At 40.0% G+C, this 21,936-nt stretch overlaps 1 protein-coding gene across 7 annotated transcripts in view; it reads right to left on the reverse strand.

Annotated features, from left to right (window-relative positions):
• The window catches only part of LTBP1 (latent transforming growth factor beta binding protein 1), a 205,301-nt gene that overhangs the window by 40,071 nt on the left and 143,294 nt on the right, over window positions 1-21,936 (reverse strand). For all 7 annotated transcript variants that reach the window (XM_059835783.1, XM_059835788.1, XM_059835789.1 and 4 more), the window contains 5 exons: window positions 20,776-20,895; window positions 14,007-14,129; window positions 11,825-11,947; window positions 6,072-6,194; window positions 2,314-2,439 (listed from right to left, as the gene is read on the reverse strand). In XM_059835783.1, the coding sequence (XP_059691766.1) occupies window positions 2,314-2,439; window positions 6,072-6,194; window positions 11,825-11,947; window positions 14,007-14,129; window positions 20,776-20,895 (615 nt within the window). The remainder of the gene's footprint in view (window positions 1-2,313; window positions 2,440-6,071; window positions 6,195-11,824; window positions 11,948-14,006; window positions 14,130-20,775; window positions 20,896-21,936) is intronic.

A 21,936-nucleotide genomic window follows, 5' to 3' on the forward strand; every position in this document is an offset into this window, starting at 1 on the left:
CTACTTCATCTTACGTGATGGTAACCCTTCCCTGGGAACTGTGCTACGTTATTAACTGTCAGAGATCCAGACAGCAGGGCTCATTGTTTCTGGTACATCCCCTAAAATTAGATGCCACTGACTTTTTTTTAAGTTATGTTTGTATTCAGTTCTGCCTTTTTCAATTTCTGAGAGTTTGCTTTCACAAGGTTACTAAGCATTCTTCTAACTTTGGAATAAAGTGTTTGGTTTCTAAAAGCAGGCTGCATTCTTCTCTGACCACTTTTTTTTTTAGCTATGCTCAACAGTGAGGCAAAACACCTGCTACTACTTTTCTTGCAGAGAAATTGAAGATAATTTAACCATATCCTTCCTAAACACTGGGTGAAATGTATACATGCTGCCAAAAGAGTTGATGAGCATGCTTTCGAATTATCCCCATTACTTGAAATCACAAACTACTGCCTTGTCCATCAGTCACTGGAGTTATTCAGATTTGCTCTCTCTAGCCTACTTGACCAGGCTTTTCTCTTGGCAGTAAGAGACTGTTTCTTTCAACTTATGCCATGATTACAAAGTAAAGTAAATGTTTAGAGAGGGAAAAGCACCAAAAATACTGCAGGATTTTTATCAATAATAATTAAAACACAAATAGTATGTTTGATGTCATGCTGTATCTAAATATACAGCACTTATTCCCTTACATCAGCATAACAATATTCTTGCCAGTAGTGTATTGCATTTCATTAGATATTATATTACTAACTATATGGCAGGTTACATGCCAGCTCAAATAATAATGCTGTAATGGTGTTTTTCCTCTGGTAAAAGTACGGGGAGCAAATGCAACAGTCAGACAGCAGTTTCAATACACCTCCTCCACTGAAGGAAGAACCTTTTCACTATCCCTAAGTGACGATGAGAAGAGCTGGCCCATGAAAACCAATCACATATGGGTTTACTGGCCTATAATTTGGGACAGAGAACAGCTTGCTTGCTTCTTGGGTGCTTGAGATCCACTACTCAAAGCTTTTAACACTGAGTTATCATCTGCCCAGTGCTGCCTCTCTGCATGCATCCTGGCAACTACTACCACATGATTTTTTCCTCTTCTGAACTTTTCCCACAAGGCTTCTTGTTTTGAACAGTCCTCTCATCCATAAGAACAGCCATTCTTCATTCAGTTAGGGGAATTTTTGTTTTCTGTCAGCATCACTGACTACACAAAGCCACATATCTTCTTGGCATCATTGAGCACAAATGTCCTGTTTTAAATTCAGTGCAGGAGAGCAGCATCACTAGCTCTCCTGTTAGCGTGTCCATTCCATTAGCAACAGGATATATTCTCATGCTATAAGCAAACAAAAACCCTAGTTGCACCCCTAAATTCTAAGCTCCTGGTTGATGTTTCTCACCAGTGCTGTTACTGGAGCAGCTTTTATAACCTTATATGAAAAATACCTGTATAAGCATACCTGCATACACTTAGGAAGAATAAGCTCGCTTTAGCACCGTAAAGATCTCATTACTGCTATTTCCTCCATTTCTGCCATTTCAAAATGCCTGAGGTTCTATCATAGATAGCATTTTACTACAATTTCTCACTGGAGTTACTGCTGTTGTATCGATGCTTCATCTGCATCTTTTTTAAAAAAAAAAAGTCTCGACAAGCTAGGTTCTGTTGTCTTGCACAAAGCAATGAGAACATTCAGGCAACTCAGGCTTGCTGCTATTGCACTTAAGAAGCTTTAAATTAAATAATCCTAAATATTTATGGCAGGAAGGTCTTACCCACTGAAACTTATCAGAAGCCTGAGTTTCAGATTCACTTTATGTGCATTTTATGTATATTTATTCCTTCCACCCTTGCTATAAGATAGAAATAATTTCCCATCTATGAACAGATTTTCATATTATTACAAATATCCACTGGTTTCATATATATTAACATAAAAGTATCATTCCCTCCTTTGCCATTGTTTGCAATAGTTAGCTTAGTATTCCTTCTTTTTCACTAATTTCTTTTGCTCAAAAAAATATAATCCAATGTTAAGATAGCAAAATCATTAAAAAAATCAAGAGAAGTAAACCACAGCTTGCAACAAACATTACCTCCATTACATTGCCAATTTTGTACATTTCCTGTTATACTTCTTATGATTCAAACAGCTCCATAGCACCCCGTGCATTTACAAGAAAAAAGAACAAAGGGCCCTTAGGTGGCAGCTTGCTGAGTTAATAGTGGTTTTGGGGTATTAGACCCAAAATGACTACTTTTCTCACCCAACTAATAACAGCAAATAAATGGGAATGCATTATTGTGACTTGACTCACCTTCACATGTTCGGCCATCTGCAGACACAGAAAAGCCCCGCTCACATATGCACTGGTAGGAACCATCCGTGTTTAGACACTCCCCGTGAGGTGAACAGAGCTCAGATCTCTCACACTCATTAATATCTGAAAACACAGAGACATTAATAGCTTTGCAAATCATCATACCCTTAATATTAAGCCTAAGTTCAATTAGTCTTAAAAGCAGCTTTTATTTCCACCAGCTACCTCAATAGCTGTGCAAATGGGGCTCATTTTCCAGAGTAACCAAATCTTCTGGGATCATTCTTAAACTCTGTATAGGCATCGTGTTCTGCTGCATCATACTCTCACTATATCACTCTCTGCAGTGAGAGTGATTTGTGAGATATCAGTATGAGCTCCATACTAGCCAACATTTCTCCTGCATTAGGGGAATTCTCAGACATCTCACTGCTTTTTGATTGCTGCATGCCAGTCAACTTGTGCATCTGGCTCCATGTGCTACCAGCAGGTCTGGAGTTGCATCTTTCCCAGTAGGATCATTTTATGTAATTTAAAGCCGAATGCTCTTTTTTGCTGATGGGGAATGGGAATGGTCCCAAAAGGTTGCCGTATAAAAGTCTGTCATCATTGCTGGTTTGTTGGTTTTTTTTAACTTAGAAAGCCTTTTTCAAACACTGCCTTTCAAACTTGTGAATCTGTAAAACAAGGATTTCTTTCTAATTGATGTCTCAACAACAAAACCTGCCATCAGAACTTAAGGAATGCATTCATTCGTTAATGAGGTACCACTTTCACATGATTTATCTTTCACATTGTAATTGCACTTTTATATTTTGCTTTACAAAAACCTATTAAGACTTTTTCAGTACCATGCTGAGATCAAACACAAATTTACAAACAAAACTTACATGTGTGGCTCATTCATCCATCATGACAGATACTAGAATTTCTTATTCTTAACTGTGTCTTTTGTTGCTTAGATTTTGGCCGTTGTTACAGCCATAGAAAATGCATCAAAGTAGACAATAATTTTGATAGACTAAGGAAATCATGATTTCAATACCATCATTTCAAGGCCCATGACATCCATATAAAATTTTCTTTAGATACAGACTGATTCTGTCCTGTGTGTAAACCTTCTAGGCCAGTGTCCTGAAGTCATGGCACATATGTGGAAAGAACAGAGGCAGCTCAGTGAGGGGTAGTATCTGTATGAGGTGCACAGGCAAAAGTCAGTGCACTGTGCTTCACACAACACCTACATGTATAAAGTTTTCTCTGAATTCATAGTAAATGCAGACCAATGACATACTTCCTGAAGCTCTCTGGAAGTCAGGTAAGGTTGGAGATCAGCAATGACAAAGACAGTACGGTACCTTCTCAGGACCCACACTCTCAGTTTCTTAAAACTGGCAGAAAAATACTGGTAACCAAACCAGCTGATTACGCAAGGTAGAATGATGTATTAAAAGACAGGAAAACAAAATTAACAATGCTAGGAAAATAGAGTATAATTCATCTGAAAGAGAAAACTGCATACTTTCTAATGTTTTGGACTCTTTTCAACTTTGCCCCTTACCAAAATGCATATTCCTGATTTCTAGCCTAGACCAGATTCAACTTGCAGACACCGCATTCTGTGATAAATTTGCCAGTTTAATTCAATAGCTCTCTACTTTCAATCACAGTTTTGTTTGAAAGTGATAAGGCTATGATCAAGTCACCTCATTTTTTTCTTCAACAAAATAAACAGTTTAAAAGCATTCAGTCCTTTTCCCCCCCAGGCCATCAGCTTTTTTGGGTTCATCTCTGACTCTCCTCAGCTGATCAGCATCCATTTTGAATTGTAGGCACCAGAACGTCAGTATACAACAATGTGCCAAGAGCAGTTGTATCAGTGTAAAACAGAGGTTAACAAACCTTGCTTACTCCTGCTGGATATTCTGATTTTTCACTCTTCTGGGGAGTGCATTAGTCCTACTGGCCACAGGGTTGCACTGGAAGCTCACGTTTAGCTGACTGTCTCTGACCCCTAAATCCTCAGTGATTGTGTCCCAGAAGGAAGTCCACTATCCTACAAGCATGACTGAGATTCCTTCTTCAATATAGAATTGGATATATTGAAACGTGTATTTTTGCTCATATCCAGTATACCATGTGATCAAGACCACTCTACACTAGTGGCCTATTATCTGTGTCTTTTACCATGCCCCTAATCTCTGCAGGTAAATTCTCTCAAAAATTTTATGTTTTTTCTTGCTGTTACAGAACTCTGATAGAACCAACTTCCAGTCATTTAAAAATGTCTCAGTTTACAATATTTCGAAGGTAGTGTTGAAATGTAAAGGAGTCATCATTTATAATACAAGTATGGCTAGTTTTGTCCTGTACAAAACACAGGACAAGAAAATATATTGAAGATTCCCATCTTTGACAAGTAAAAAATATACTATTGCATCCTGTAATAGCTTAACAAGTAGTCAACACAGTAAAAAAAGTCCAACCATACTTAATTCTGCTAGCCAAAGATCTCCCTTTATGTTCTTTTACTGTGCTCAGTTCTTTGCTATTCTAACTTGTCAGTATTCATTGTATCAAATTTTCATTTCTTCCATCTGTTTAGATATTGATCTGGCTATTTCTTAACCAGTTTCACTCCCCTCTAGAGCAGGTTGTTATTTTTCAATGTTGGTGGTCTTCTTTCTGAAGCGTGGTGCTCTTACCTGAAATGATTTCCAATTTTCATTCACATTTTTCTGTTAAAAATACTGTCTATACCATCTGTCCTTTAGTTGACTCATAAGTGCTTTCAGTTTTGTTATATTTATCCATGTAAAACATGAAGCCTATATACTACTACTACTACACATAATGGAGCAAAGAGAACAGAGTGATATCAAAGCTGGCATTGATTTATAGCTTGTGATCAATTCTCTTTCATCTGCTAAAGCCAGGACTAATACAGCATTTCTCTATGTTGAATGCAACATTTTCTCAATTAGAAAAAATTCACATATAATACACAGAACTTTTACAGGGAGTTTACTGTTGGTTGCATAAGATCTTCAATATAAATCAGCTGGAATACAGTCTCCCAGCTCAAGCCTAAACTGTGCATAAGAGAGCAGCCAAAGCAAAGTCCAGTCTCCTGGTCCTCCAGTCATTTAGAGCACGAACACACTATCACTTTCCAGCCCTAATACCATGGTTCTCATCTCAGAAAAACAGATGGCAAAAGGTAGTCCTGAGGCTTGCCTGGGTGTTGCGCCAACATGGAGCTGGGATCATTCAGATCTCTCCAAAAGCTGGGAAGTGTTTTTCTGGGTTTGGCAATGCTGACTCAGCCTCAGATAACACATTCTTTTCCTCCTCACCCATCCTCCACAAAGCACTGCAAGTGTTTTAGAGGTGAGAGAGGTTTATCTTGTGTGACTTGACACTAGCTATATCGCTCTGTTACATCACTGATTCACAAATACAGAAGGTATTATCAAAACAAACGCTCCCAGGATTTAGGAAACTGTAGCACTGTATCTCTGTTAGTTCTAATAGAGATTCTCTTTCAAGTTATGACGGCTGAGATTCAGTCTCAGCAGAAATAATTTCTTAGCATATATTTACAGAGAGCAATATTATGTGAGAAGAGTAAGAAAGTACTACCAATGATAAATTAGTTTCTCTTCCTTAGCATGATCTGTGACTATCATAAGTTATGCTTACAAAATTGCACATTTATAATAATGAACCATGTATTTTTTATAGCTATTTCATACCTTGACATCCCCTATTTGCTATCTGCTGGAAACCATCTGGACAAGTGCATTTGTAAGACCCGTCAGTATTTATGCAGTTTCCTCCAAGGCAAATATCACTGTCTTGAAGGCATTCATCAACATCTGAAATAAAAATGTAATGAACAATTAGATGATGTAAAAACTAATGAAACTTTTAATAGTGATACTTTGATACTAACATAGCAACTGGAAGCTACAAAGTCATTTAGTAACTGTGTGTGTGTGAAATTGTTTATTACACTTCAGCATGTTTTTAATTTTTTTCATCTTATCATCAAACTCCTTGTATTTTTAGAGAGCTTTAAAAATTTGAGTTTCTGTCATTTATTCTTAGCCAGCTTGTCTCATTCATTCTTAGCCAGCTTGTCTAATAGGCGCCATCTGCATCTCTAATGAAAGCCTAATAACGGACCTTTATACTAATCTCTCCCTTACTTTAATGGTGACTGTGGTGTTACAGTAGTACTACTAACAAGAAAATCCAAGCAGTTGTACATTTAGAAGACAGACACAAAAAAAGCCTACTAATGCAAATTTGTAGTTTGCAATATGCATCTTTGGACATGTTTAGACCACTGCACAGAGATCCCTGAGACGGAAGTGACCCGACTCAGACATCCCCCAGAGCATGGGCAAACCCAAGCATAGCTGGTGTGTCACACCAGGCAAGACATGCCTGCAGAGACTACTCACAAAACAACCACGTGGACAGGAGGCTTGTAGGACAGGGACCACACTGTGTGTACTGCTGTGCGAATGGTTGCTTTTTCAGAGGCAGTTCATGTGATGCAATACAGCCATTTCACAGGCTTAGCTGCTTGGTCACAAAGCTGAATAGCTGCTTTTGCACAGTGCTGCACCCAAGCCATAAATCTAGCCCCAAAGTCAGGGCACGCAGGGTCTGTCTCCCACCTGCCTATACACCACGTTCCCAGCACCAAGCCTCAGGGCTGTAGACTCTGCCCTAGTGTCTTGACATGCATAGGATAAACATGCTGACTGACACATAGCAGGGCAAGTTGCAGGATACAAACTAGATACGAAGTAATCAAGTATTTCAAGAACAGGACACTGGCATTGTCTTCACCTGAAGTCTTTTCTTCCCAAGAGGAAACAGAGCAAAGCTGCTGTGGGTACAGGATTAACTCAGCAAGTGCCTACATTCCAGCAATATTATACAGTTTTGTTTCACTACAGTTAAAGATCGCAAAGTATTTCATGACTGTGCTTCTAGTTTTAAAAGAAAACGGAAAATAGGAGAGTCAAATAAAAGAAGCATCTCATAAGCAACTTTCCCGTGCCTCCACAGTGCCCTGTCTCATAATTCACTGAGTCTATTGCTCTGATAGTGCAGATAGTTTCCTTTGAAAAATAGTTATCAAAGAGTTTTTCCACTGCCTTTAATTATTCTGACTTCCTAAGTATGGATTTTAGCTGATTAGAATTGTAACTTTTTCCTGTGTTGCAGGAATAAATAACAATTGTAATTAAAAAAAGAGGACACGACCTCATTTCTACACTTATCTCTGGAAAGCCCAACACTATATCAGAGTGCAGCTATTCTTGGGATTTAATCTATTTGATAAAAATAAGAAATAAGGATAGCTTTCTTACATAAACAAATGTTATTGCAGATAAAACTGCACTTAATGCTGACAAAGTTGTGACCTTTTGACAACCACATGTTTTATAATCATTTTCAACTGAGAAATAAATTGTGGTTTATTTAAAACACCAATTAATTCTGACTAGGAGCATGAGAAAAAAATAACGACTCCCTTGCGCTGAGTTAATGCCAAGTCTCAAAACAAGAAGGCGTCTTCTGCCAAATTCAGTCAAAATGCAGTATTTTCCATATGGGATGCAAACCTCCCTTTCTCTGATGCACCTCTTCACAGGTCTTTTGGTTGCTGCACAAGAATCTCCAGAAAATTCAGAGACAGTAGCTCATGCTTGAGCTGTTCAGTGCTTTTTACCACTCTTTACCGGTGCATGTCTAGAGCATTTTGGCTAGCAAAAGCTCTGAAAGCTCCTAGGAGAACACTGGAGCCTCCTACACTTCAGACACTCTTTTCCAGTAACCCAAGTTCTTTGAGATGTATAGTCTGAATGGAAGTCCAGCTAGTGCATATTCATACTTCCTTCATACTTCCTTCACACACTTCAGTTGAGACAAGGCCAATACTTTTTACCCACAGGTGCGCTCACACTTTGTGTTCCCTCATATTCAGAGCAACACTGAGCAGGAAGTCTCAATGTCACTTCATCTCAAGAACAGGAGATGCTGAATGAGAGGGCAAGGCAGAAATAAAATAAAAATGCATGTGGTCAAAGTAACTTCTTTTTCTATCTTGAAGTGGAAGGTTGTGCATACAGCCCACCTGTGGATAGTTGTGTATTTCCAGGCTACTAATTCCCAAGCAGATAAGAGCAAGTCACTACAGGTACTGCAGAACGGAAAAGTTCTTCAGCCTTGGATAACAGGGTATACAGGCATTTACAATAGGAATGGACATATGGATTATTGCTTTCAGACAGAACTGAAGGTATGAAGGCCTCAGTCCAGCTTTCTCATTTTCTTAAGAGTTCAGTGCAAGGATGCATACAGACCATGCATACTGCATGTATACACCAATGTATAGAACAATTATTCGCAAATTACTTTTATTCTTAAACAAGAGAAATACGGTGCAAAGACTTCCAGACAAAAACTTTTGAAGTAGAAGAAATCCTTATTGAATATACAAGCACATTTCTTTTGCTAATCACATTGGCTTTATAGCCCGATACATTTTCGGGTATCCTCTGACGTGACAAATAGCTATCCTTGAGTCTTTGAGAAACTGGACAGAATTTGAACCACTCTGTTCAAATGAAAACATTCAGGTAGATAGGCTAATCCAAAAACCAGAGGCCATCATGTGGAGAAACGTTGGATGTCTTCTCCAGGAGATTTTCTCTTTATGGAAGCTCTGCCCTATAGTCCATGCACACATCTGGCTGAACTAACAGTCAGGAGGAAAGCCATTTTCATGAAGATGGGAATGTGGCTGTGAGGCTGAGGACCTCTGTTGATAAACCTGTAATCAACCAAATTCCCTAAGCGTGCACTGAATACTTCAAGGAACCTTCAAAAATAATTACATCACAAGGTGAGGAAAAACAAGAGAGGTAAATGTATAGCAGATAAAGCAGTTGCACAAAGCATTCTTACTGACAGCAGAACAAGCACAGTCTGTTCAAACTTAGTTTCCAAGGTGTGAAAAGCAGTCCGTAATACCCTGTACTTCAGAAAAATATTGAAGGGAGATAATGCAAGCACAGAAGAATTTCTTCTGCTTCAGTAGATGAATAGATTTTGTGTAGAACTTTTAATATTTATGAAAATCTTCAGTGAACAAACTGTCTCTACAGAATTAACCACTCTGTCACTAGGTAGAGAAGCTGTAGATTTGGTTACAGACTCTTGCAAATGAGACGAAGACCCTGGGGTGAGGGAATGGCCTTACCCTTTTTCTTTGTATGATCCAATTCCTCTTCTTTTGTCTTGAGATCTTCTGAAATTATTTTTTCTTGAAAATTGCCCTTGAACAGGAACAAGGAAGAGATGAAGATAAAGCATGGACCTGTCCTGACAGGCCATTGCATAGTGATGGAGAGCAGCAACAGTTACCATAACTTCTTGGGCTATATGAAATGCACCAAAACTGTCTGAAGAGAAGTTCTGGAAAACATTTGGTCCTCAACTACAATGGATTTAAATTAATTTCTATATTTCGTTTGCTCTTCTTCACTACAAGATGGTTTAACTCACCATTTCATATGCTCACACTCTGCTAACAGCATTTACTAATTCAAAATCTCTCTCTGCAGACTTGATGGTTTGTAAGGCTTCTTGCTGAAGGAACCAAAATGCTTGAAAGGGTTATGCATCCCACTCTCTCACCATCTCCCTCTCTGCTATGCAGAGGAAAGAAAGAACTTTTTCTTGTTTAAGGTGGACAAGGTAAAAACTCATAAATTAAACTGCAGCAACAGAAGATTACCATCACACATTTGGGGAAAAAGAAAGTCTAACACAAGAATAGCAAAGCACTGGCACAGGATGCTTGAAGAGATATTTGGAATCTCATCCGCTGAAGCCTACTCGGAGCAGGTTAGATGAGTACCTGTCAAGAATGACACCGTATGGTTTGTTCTGCCTTTGGGAGGCAGGGTGGACCAGCGATCCCTTCCACCACATTTTTCTTTGATTCTTGACACAGTATCTCTGCATCTGTTGCAACTCATGAAGATCTTGAAGCCAGGTGAGAGCAAAATTCTTTGACATGAGTTTCTAGTGCCCTGCATCATCAGCCCACATTTCTTGAAGCTGATGCAAGTGATGCTGGTATTCACCAGGAGCTCTGAGAAGATCTTGTTAAGTTCTTCTGTGACCAGATTCTCCAAACAGGTCAGTACCAAAGACAATCAGTGTGCTGAGGAGATTTTATAAGCTATCCTTATTCCTTGTCGGTGAGAACTTAAAGAGATGCTGTCACTCATTAAATGGGGACAATCCAGTATCGTCATTGCTGATGAAGTCTGGCCTGGTATTACGGGTTTGTCTTGAGAAGACAGCATTTGGTTGGCTCAGGGGGAACTGCTCTTCTGCCTGGATCACTTGAAAAGGAAGATTCCTGACCTATTGCTGTGGGTGAGAAAGTGGGAACTGCCTCCTAGAGTACTGTGTGGAGGATAACCTACCAGCAGAACACTATTAGGTAGAACAGCAGTAAGGAGCTGTGTCTTCCATGGTATCAGCAGCTACAGAAAGCACATCAGAGACTGGAAAGTTTTTATGTGCTAATACCACACGTATGGTGAGACCTAAGTGAGAGATTTTCCCCCCTAGGGTGAGATAAGGAAGCAACTGAGGTACAATCTTATCTGGCGCTCGCTAGTAAGTAATCTCACATGCTCAAGTTGACCATGAGTAGTGCAGCAGATGTACCCTATCAGGTGGTATAGCCAATGATGGAGGAGAGGGAGTAGCTTTGAAATAATTCACTAGAAAAAAAGAATCTGTTTGCCAATTCCTGGACAATTAAATCATTCTACTTGAGAGACTGTAGAATCTTCCTGTTTTCTATAACACAGCATTTCTCCCTACACTTACTGTACATCTTTCATTTCTTATTTTTGTTTTCACAAGCTCAGTATGTAGACTGCCTTTTGAGGTGGTGAAAGCTGTGAGCTCCAACAGATCCCCCTGGAGCTCATCTTATACTACATATTTTCTCCTCTGAGTGCACATGTGGGATTGTGGTGGCTGGCTACAGGTTCCCAAAAACAGCTGGAGAAGAAGTTTTAACTTAGCAGGCCCCCATGTGAACAGTGTATGCTGGTAGAAGCTTTTGTAATACAGAACTCTGTGTCAGAATTTGAGCAACAAGGTTTGGAAAGGCTTGATTGTTTTTGGTAACAATGTCAACTGCTCTTCCAATCTTACTGTTGGAAACACATGTGCTGATTTCTTGTATGTGGGAAGATGAGAGGAACTATTTCTAAGAATCCATTAAATATGTGGCTGTGTAGGTGGGGACTGTTGAATGATTGACAGTAAAGTATTGAGAAAGAAAGAGGAGCAAGATATCCTTCTGCCCCATTCTCAAAAGAGTTCATGTCTATAGCTTAAATACTCAAGGTCTTATTGAAAAAAATAAATTGGTAGCTTAAGTCCACAAGCTTACCTTCACACTGATCTCCAGTAGATGATAATGTGTAGCCTTGGCTACAAATACATCTGAAAGATCCTTCTGTGTTTCTGCAGCGTCCATTCGTACAGAGTGATCGGTGCTGGCATTCGTCTATATCTGTAGCAGTAGAGACAGTGAAAACATAACACATCTGAAAATAACAATTACTAATCAAATGGTGCAATAACCAATTCTGAACAAAACAGCAAAGCAGAGTGTCAATATCCAGTACTGCTTCCTTTGTTCTTGTTTATTAATGAATGCAGACAGTCAATGTAATGCATAAAAATACATGAAATTGCAGACTGGATGTTTTCCTTGAGATGACTGCATTTAGCATTCTCTCTTGTAGTGTCAATATATTGATCAGTGCACAAACGGGTACACACAGACACACAAATACACACATGCTGCCTGAGAGCTGCTTTTGTTTCTTTTATATCTGGCAAAGGTAACAAGTCAGCTGCTCCAGTGAGTCAGCAAAACCCACAAAAAACTTTCCAGCAGGATCACTACCTTTTAACAGGGTGTGGTTTTCAGATGCACACTGAGAGGCTGTTCCCGTATTAAGTTGTACCTTAAGGCTCTTTTAAATACTTGCCTTGTAGCAGTATTAATCCTCTAAGTATGCGGAAATGTCTCTTTGCTTCCATAACCACTGCTAATCCCTCAGCGCTTCAGTTCTCATAAACTGGGGTCAGCCTGGGTTAACAGATGGACTTTAACATCAAACTTAAATTTTCCTATGAAAAGCTCAAAATATTGGAGGGGAGTGGCACTTTGAATTCAGAACATAGCACATGTCTTGTTTGAGCTAGGAAACTTGTTTTCCCTCCCTTATTTATAAAATACTCATTAAGAAACAGTAAATGAATTGACATGGTAGGTTCTTAGTCACTTCTAGGATTTAGGCATGGCTGAATGTCTTTCTGAAAATATACTCAAATTCAAACACGAGAAAGTTACTCAATGAGGTTTTTCAGGTCTGTGTTATGGCTATGTAGTCTGACCTCTTAAGTAATGGTCCCCTGCGACCACAGAAGTTTTGAATTTAAGGATCACCAAAATCTGTGGGGCTATATGAAGCATCTAGGCACATGTACGGGTCCTTACTTTAGAAGGGTGCACTTTAAGAAGAACAGTCTGCACATGCCAGCTTAGCTTGGCAAGGGTCCTTTTCCATGAAAGGCTCACAGGAAGCAGTCAAACTTTGTCTACATACTTTCCCCAAGACCAGCCTGCTGTGCATCCTAGACAGCACATTTAACTCACTCAAGACACTTAAACTGATGTTTTGTTTCAAACTTCCTGACAGATTTACATGAACGATCATTTAGTTTTACTGTATTATTTTTAGCACTCAGAAGTCTGAAAGTGTTCGGTGCGATATACAGACACTTACGGAAGCGGGGGGCGGGGGAGAATTAAAACCAACAACTGACAAGAAACATTCAGGTTTCTGCGTGCTTCCACAGTTTGGAGACATTCTCCCAGATGTTCACCTTTTGGGAGAGGTTTCAAGAAGCCCCCTCTCCCTAAGGAGAGGGATATTCATACCTCCCGGACACACTCTAGGTTCTCTCTCAGACTACTCTGCTCTGACTTCAGATCCAATTTGTCCTACTGGAGCAGTCCTGGTGGGAATTTTAGATGTGGAGGAAATGTAGAACCTGGTATTTTGGAGGTACCAGTACCATTCTTAGAAATACAACACCGAACTCTCTACTAAATGTACTACTTGAAATGCAGTGACACCAATGCAGGCATCAGCACAGTGGTAACTGACACTGCTGGGTTCCAAGAGGGTGCAGCCTCATTTTCTTTGATTCGACTCACCGACACAAAAGAAAAGAAGATAGAAAGAAAAGCAATTAAGGCAGCAAAAGCCACTGTCCTCAAACCTCCAAAATGACAAAAATGCCAAGGATTTTGCAGAAATTCAAATTTAGCAATATAAATATTACTACACATTCTTGATTAGCTTTATAACAAATGTAAAAATCTACAATGTGACCATGGAAGTCATAAAATAAAAATATATATTATTACATTTTTGGTTATTTAGCCTCAGTGTTGCATATTTAGTATTTCTTTTAATGAAGAAACAACATTAGACGAAAAATATTATCTAAAATGTAAGTGCTACCTTATGAATTTTAACCATATTCTTTCTTACCTTCACACTGATCCTCTGATGCAGAGAGTTTGAAACCTTGGCCACAAATACATCTGAAAGACCCCTCCATATTTTCACAATGTCCATTTGTACAGAGATTGCCATACTGACATTCATCTATATCTGTGAATACAAAGAAATCATAAGCGTATAATTAATTTGGATACAACCATCCTTCAGTTAGGCTTGGGAATTTATTCAAATTCTGCCATCTGTATGATTATAATCACTTTTCCTGTATTTTTTGACCTTGACAATTCTGCAGCAATTCTGATTTTAAAAAAAGGATTTGAATTTGAGCTGGCTTGTGCCCGAAACACTCAACTATACTCAGAGCCCACATGACTAAAATGATGCTTTCATTCCAGTACTGCAAGGGCTGCAGTTTAGGCTAACAAACCTTTTTCTTCCTTTTCTTTTTTTTTAAATAGGGGTTGCATTATGAACTAACTGTGTCCACATCATCCTTACCTGAATAAGATTATTTTGCCCATACTTTTCCCACAGCTTAAACCAGTGCAGTTTTAGTATAGGTAAGAGGTCAGCAAGTTCTGGCACGTTCATTCTTGCATTACACAGATTTACTCTTCGGATACGTACCTATGATAAAAGCACTAGCAGCTGCCAATACCTTGTAACCGTTGTCACTATTCCTTCTGCTATGCAAGGAACAGTCCAGAAAGGCAGACACAGCTCATGCTGGCAAGGCTGTGTTAGAAGCTGTTCTCTCTGAAACCATTTTTAAAACATGTGCTCTGATCAGAATCCCCCGACCTGCTGCCTCCGCTTGTTCACCTGGAGCTTATCCACAGGTGCGAGGAACAAGCAGGTCCTCTCGGAAGCTAGAACAGACCTCAACCACATTTTCTACTGTTGAGTGTTTGCTGTTTTTTAAAGCTAGGTCAATTAACGTACAGGATTTAGAGGAGTTCTCCAATGCAGAACTAAAGACTGTATCAAACACATGTACACGACCTTCATAGTCTATGTTTTTCAAATGGACTTAAAGGGAACAGGTTCTAAAGGACTTAGCGGACACCTGAGGAATTTCAAGGGGGTTTCTGCACTTCACGCAGGTCCCTTTGTAAGGCTACTCTATACAGGCAACAAGGAACTCCACCGAATTATGCCCTTATAACAAAAGTTTTAGAAGCAACATCTCTCTTCCTGGTCACAAACTAGTCTTTATTTACAGAAGGACTTGAAAGAAACCTTTTTTCTATAAGCTATCCCATAGACACCTACTTTCATCATTCTCTGAAAGAAGGGTATTAACTAGATGGGCCACTCTCTTTAGCCAACATGAAAATTGCTATGTTACTGTTTAAGAATCATTGTCAAGAATTCCTTCTGAATGCAATTTGTATAAATCAACAAAGAAAAAAGCAAACATATAAATAAATAGCATCTTTCGTTATAAACCCAGCCAGAATTCAGTATTCTAAAATAATCAATATTGTCTTCTTTCTAGAAGTGGTTTTGTATTGGTATTTTGTGTGGCAAGGTTTTGGTAGCGGGGAGGGGGCTACAGGGGTGGCTTCTGTGAGAAGCTGCTAGAAGCTTCCCCTGTGTCCGACAGAGCCAATGCAGCCGGCTTCAAGACAGACCCGCCGCTGGCCAAGGCTGAGCCCATCAGCGATGGTGGTAGCACCTCTCTGATAACATATTTAAGAAGCGGAAAAAAGTAACTGTGCAATTGCAGCTAGAGAGAGGAGTGAGAATGTGTGAGAGACACAGCTCTGCAGACACCAAGGTCAGTGAAGAAGGAGGGGGAGGAGGTGCTGCAGGTGCTGAGCAGAGGTTCCCCGGCAGCCCGTGATGAAGACCACGGTGAGGCAGGCTGTGCCCCTGCAGCCCACGGAGGTCCATGGCGGAGCAGATATCCACCTGCAGCACGTGGAGGACCCCACACCAGAGCAGGGGGATGCCCGAAGGAGTCTGTGACCCCGTGGGCAGGCCGCGCTGGAGCAGGCTCCTGGCAGGACCTGTGGACCCGTGGAGAGAGGAGCCCACGCTGGAGCAGGTTTGCTGGCAGGACTTGTGACCCCACGGGGGACCCACGCTGGAGCAGTCTGTTTCTGAAGGACTGCACCCCGTGGAAGGGACCCACGCTGGAGAAGTTTGTGAAGAACTGCAGCCCGTGGGAAGGACTCGCGTTGGAGCAGTTCATGGAGGACTGTCTCCCATGGGAGGGACCCCACACTGGATCAGGGGAAGAGTGTGTGGAGTCCTCCCCCTGAGGAGGAAGGAGTGGCAGAGACAAGGTGTGATGAACTGACTGCAACCTCCATTCCCCATCCCCCTGCGCTGCTGGGGGAGGAGGAGGTAGAGAAAATTGGGAGTGAAGTTAAGCCCGGGAAGAAGGGAGAGATGGGGGGAAGGTGATTTTTAAGATTGGGTTTTATTTCTCATTATCCTACTCTGATTTGATTGGTAATAAATTAAACTAATTTCCTCAAGTCGAGTACGTTTTGCCTGTGACAGTAATTGGTGAGTGATCTCCCTGTCCTTATCTCGACCCACGAGCCTTTCATTATATTTTCACTCTCCTGTCCAGCTGAGGAAGGGGAGTGATAAAGCAGCTTTGGTGGGCACCTGGTGTCCCACCAAGGTCAACCCACCACAGGTTTTCACTTAAAAAAATAAAAGGTTAATTTTCAAATTTAATTTATTTATTTATTTGGGGGATGTAGTTAACAGCAAGCGAATGTCCCTGTTTGCATGGAAAAAGCTGTATTTTTAGCTTCACTGATGCAGAAAAAGAATTACACCTTATTTGCTTTTATGTGCCCGAAATCATATTACTCCCAATTATGCTGTCTTTTGCCACCACAAAGCACACAAAATCTGTCAACATAAAAGAGTAAAACTACTGATTATTTGAAGCACTTGAGGTATTTAGGCAGTTGTAGCACAGAGAGAGAGCTGGAAAAAGATTAGAGGTCTTTAACTCATCATCATAGCTCTTATTACCTATTGTGACTATCTGCAGTAATTATTTTCCTCATGTATATTTATCATTCTTGGCTCTTTACAAGCTCCTGTACAACCTGACTTTGACAAAGCCCACCTCTCCCCAGACACAAACGAAATCACCATTATTGTCCATATTTCAAATTACCTGCAATTCTTGTTTCCTCACTTGAGCCTCTAACTGTAAATAAGATGCTCTGCTGCAGCCTGGCCAAGAACTTGAAGTGGCATCCTCCCAAGAGATAACAGCACAGATCCATAGGTGCTCTACTATGGCAATTCAGTAGGCAATACTACTTACACCCTTCTGCAAGACTCATTTCTCAGATCCCTACTGTTGCAAAATGTGCTCACTCAGCAAAACACAACCTTTGCTCTCAATGTATATGATCAATGCTCAAATTCAAGAATTTCTTAAAACACAGATAACCTAATTCAGCAGTCAGGCATGCAAATTTCCAACTGAGTAACAAATCTGCTTCTAACAGATTCATTTTAATCTAGTTATCTCCAAGCTACTTGAAAACGAAGCCTGCAATATTATTTCTGATATTTGGATGGGACTCGAAGGTCAAGACACTTTCCCATAAAGCCAGCAGAAAAGCCAGGAACAGAACCTAAGTCTTCTGAGATGAAGTCCAGAGCTTTAACTGATTCTGTTGAAGCTCCTTACAGTAGGGCTTGAGGTATATGGATCAGCTCTGCTGACCTCTGTATTATAGGTCCCTAATGCTGTACAAGCTGAATATTGTTAACAACACAGCTGCAAAATCCACCACAGTGATAACCATGAGGATGAAGCGGTCTAGAAAGTTTTGTCAACCTAATTTTTTTCATTTATTTGTCAATACACAGAAGTGTGCTCTAGATTCACATACTACTTTATTTTCATTATATATCAGATAGATCACTTTATTTGAATGAGCAAATGTGGAGAGAGAAAGATGAAAAAAACACGTGACCGAAAGTAAACTTTAAAAAAAAAAATATTTTGAATAGTCCCTGTACAACAGAAATGCACTGAGGGACCTGGGACAGTAGCAATTTCAAGACAATGAAGTGGCAGGGTGTGCGGGTGCCATTTTTAATTTCTTCCAATATGCATCTCACATTGGATAGTCCCACCTAAACTGCAGTTAAATCTACATAAGTCTGAAGTGAACTGATTGACTTGCTTTTATTGAACAAAAGTAGCTATGTTCCTGGCTTTAAATCCCGGAAGATTACAATATCAGTAGCATCAAGGAACTGTAGAATTGTTACACTAGATTTTTTAGGGCATCAAGTACAGACAGAGGAATGAGCCAAGGTAAAAAAAATTACTGAAAACAGCACTGGGGAAAACTAGCACAGCTGCAACTGACCTAAAATAACAGCAGAAATAAATTAATTCATGGAACAATGGACTTAAATACCTTCATAGATAACTTGGGAAATATTGTCCTTTCCAGTGTATTTAAATTGTACCATATTGCAAAGCTACAGATTTAAAACAAACTCTGTCTGCATTACATATTCTAGAATGTGTATGGCTCATTTCCAACATGATGTAAGCCTAGGACAAACAGAAAATGAAGACCGATCACATCACTAATGATGTGAGTGAGATGTCTAGGCTTAGAACATTTCATAAAACAAAGGAAAAAAAGGGAAACTACATGCAGTAATACAAGGGAAAAAAGTATCAGCAACTTGGAACCAAGACCCATCCCTTACATGACTTAGTTTTGTTTGTAAATCTGAGCAGAGCAGTGACTTCTTTTCTTTCATTCTACTCCTACTAACCTGGTTAGCAAGAATGAAACAAGTGAAAGTCATGCCATGGCATTTTCAACCAGGCTATTTTAATGAATAGGTATAGAAATCAAGCTTGATTATTGTGAAAGAATGCAAAATTAAATCAACTTCACATTTTTGAAATAAGGAATTAAATAAGAGGAAACCTTTCTCAACAGAGTGCAAGTGTCACATTCTTTGCAAGGGTAGCAAGAATCCAGGCAGGTGGGAAGGAGCAAAACAAAGATGAACATGAACATGTGCTAAGTGAACCATATCAGTTTGTTGTAAACAATCCATAGCTTGTTATAACTCTGTCAAAATCCATGAAATTACTTGAGAAATACATTCCTCCACAATAAGTCAAATGACAAAACCAAATAATGCAGCTATGACATGCCGATATATAGTAACAGGCAGATGCTCAGACAGACATAATTTGCTATAATATGCCTTCATTAGAAAATAGGGTGGTTGAAAAAGGTATCACCTATACAGTAACACCAGTGGTGAGGCTCTGACAGCTACACCACGCATTTTTCAGGTGCTTTACTGCAACCTGGCTCTAGTCTTGCTCCACATCAAAAGCCCATTTGCAGCTGCAGCACAGTAGATGCCCACCTTCCAGTGCTCTTTCAACCAAAACAATGCTCTTAGACTGCTTCATGAACCGAACCAAATCACAGCAATTGGGAGCGATTAGGAAATAAGCTATGGAAGTACACTGCCAATCTGACCTATAGCAATAATGCAAACACCTCCTATGTAGGTTATTATACACCTATGTTTAGGTAACATGGATACTCCAACCATCACAAATTATAGGGCATGTGTTACACACAGAGTGGACAGGAGGACTGACAACAGACAGCAGATCCTTCACAACTGAAGTAAAATTTAAGTTTCTGGTAGTGCCCCAGGAAGCGGCACTCAAAACTGCAAAAGATCATTTCTTTTTGCACAATGGATTCATTTGCTTTTTCTCACCTATATCTCAGACAGCCAAAACTGATTCGGAAAAAAAAAAAAAAATCTAGCATTTAAAAACAAATTGACAAAACCATAATGTGAGAAATCTGTCCTAAAATCCTAACCTAAAGTTAGACAAGCTGTTTTAAGACGTGTTGAATGTTTTGCTGGAAGTACAGATAATTAGCAAGTTTTATTAATACGTTTTGTGAGCAAACTCCCGTATCCTATTGAAAAGCCTCCCAGTCACACTGATGTCTTCGCACTCTCGTGGTTTTTCTATTTGTTAATACTTCCAACCAATGGCCTACTAGCATTTCATAATAATAATAATTACATCCCTTATAATAATACATCCCTTTCAGTTCAGAATCACAGAATGATAGGGGTTGGAAGGGACCTCTGGAGATCATCTAGTCCAACCCTCCTGCACACAGGAATGCGTCCAGGTGAGTTTTGAATATCTCCAGAGAAGAAGACTCCACAGCCTCTCTGGGAAGCGTGTTCTAGTGCTCTACCACCCTCAAAGGAAAGAAGTTCCTCCTCATGTTAAGGTGAAACTTACTATGACCAAGTCTGTGCCTGTTACCTCTTGTCCTGTCACTGGGCACCACTGAAAAAAGACTGGCCCCATCCTCCTGGCACCCACCCCTTCGGTATTTATAAGCATTAATAAGATCCCCCCTCAGTTTTCTCTTCTCCAGACTTTAGTCCCTCAGCCTTTCCTCATAAGAAAGATGTTCCAGTCCCCCAATCGTCTTCGTAGCCCTATTCTATATTTTCTATTTCAAGAATTTTGTTTTGTAATTGTATTGTATTGTTTGCAGTCTAGATTCAATGTTCGTTTATATAGAGTAAAACACGATTTCCTCATATATACTGTGTCTGTGAACATAAAGTAATTTCAAAAATCTTGTATTTTGAATTATTATTGAATGAAATGGGGACCCAGGGCACAGTGCTGTCATCAGGTTGTAATGTTGATGGCATAGGAAATACAGCATCTCAGAACAAGAACTATAACTGGAGATACAAACAGTACTGAACATACCATGGCACTGTCCATTCCAGCCTCTGAATCCCACTCTGCAAAGAATGCACTGGTAAGAGCCAGGAGCATTAATGCACTGCGCATCTGGACAAGTAGTTGGAGTCAGGCATTCATCAATGTCTTCAAAAGAGAAGATAAAGGGAAATACCGGTCACAGCCATAACAAAACACTGAACAATAAACTCAACTGGTTATTCTGATTGTGCTCATGTTATACTAATACATTAGAAGAGTTGTGTACTTTATCTGTTAGAGACCCAGGAAGGTACAAGTTCGCACAGATTTGTACTAGTGAAGGGGCATCTCTGAGAAATAAATTAGACCATAGTGCATGCAACTGAATCTGAATTTTCTGTTATACTGTGAATCTTTGGTAGGCCCTCGATAACATACAGCAGACAAGATTTCTGGCTTAGATAGGTAAGAATAACTTTGCTTACATCACCCCTTTACCATATTGAAGTGTTCTGAGGTTCTTCCTATAGTCAGTCTTAAGAGGCTTTGGAAGTGCATTGCAACAACAATAAAACTGTAACTCTGGCTTCTCAAAGCAAACAGGAATTTGGTATTCTCCAGTGTCCTAGAGTTATGCAGCATGTAAGTATTATGAGGACTGTAAATTTAATTGTGTGAATGGTAATCAAAGATGTTTACAGGGAGTAGGGAGTTGTGCTGGTTTTGGCTGGGATAGAGTTAATTTTCTTCATAGCAGCTAGTATGGGGCTGTGTTTTGGATTTGTGCTGGAAACAGTATTGATAAAGCAGAGATGTTTTGGTTACTGCTGAGCAGTGCTTACACAGAGTCAAGGCCTTTTCTGCTTCTCACACCACCCCACCAGCGAGTAGGCTGGGGGTGCACAAGAAGTTGGGAGGGGACACAGCCGGGACAGCTGACCCCAACTGACCAAAGGAATACTCCATACCATATGACATCATGCTCAGCATATAAAGCTGGGGGAAGAAGGAGGAAGGGAGGGACATTCGGAGTGATGGCGTTTGTCTTCCCAAGTAACCATTAGGCGTGATGGAGCCCTGCTTTCCTGGAGATGGCTGAACACCTGCCTGATGATGGGAAGTGGTGAATGAATTCCTTGTTTTGCTTTGCTTGCCTGCGCGGCTTTTGCTTTACCTATTAAACTGTCTTTATCTCAACCCACGAGT

Source organism: Gavia stellata, chromosome 2 (genome assembly GCF_030936135.1).
Source record: "Gavia stellata isolate bGavSte3 chromosome 2, bGavSte3.hap2, whole genome shotgun sequence".
Taxonomy (NCBI): domain Eukaryota; kingdom Metazoa; phylum Chordata; class Aves; order Gaviiformes; family Gaviidae; genus Gavia; species Gavia stellata.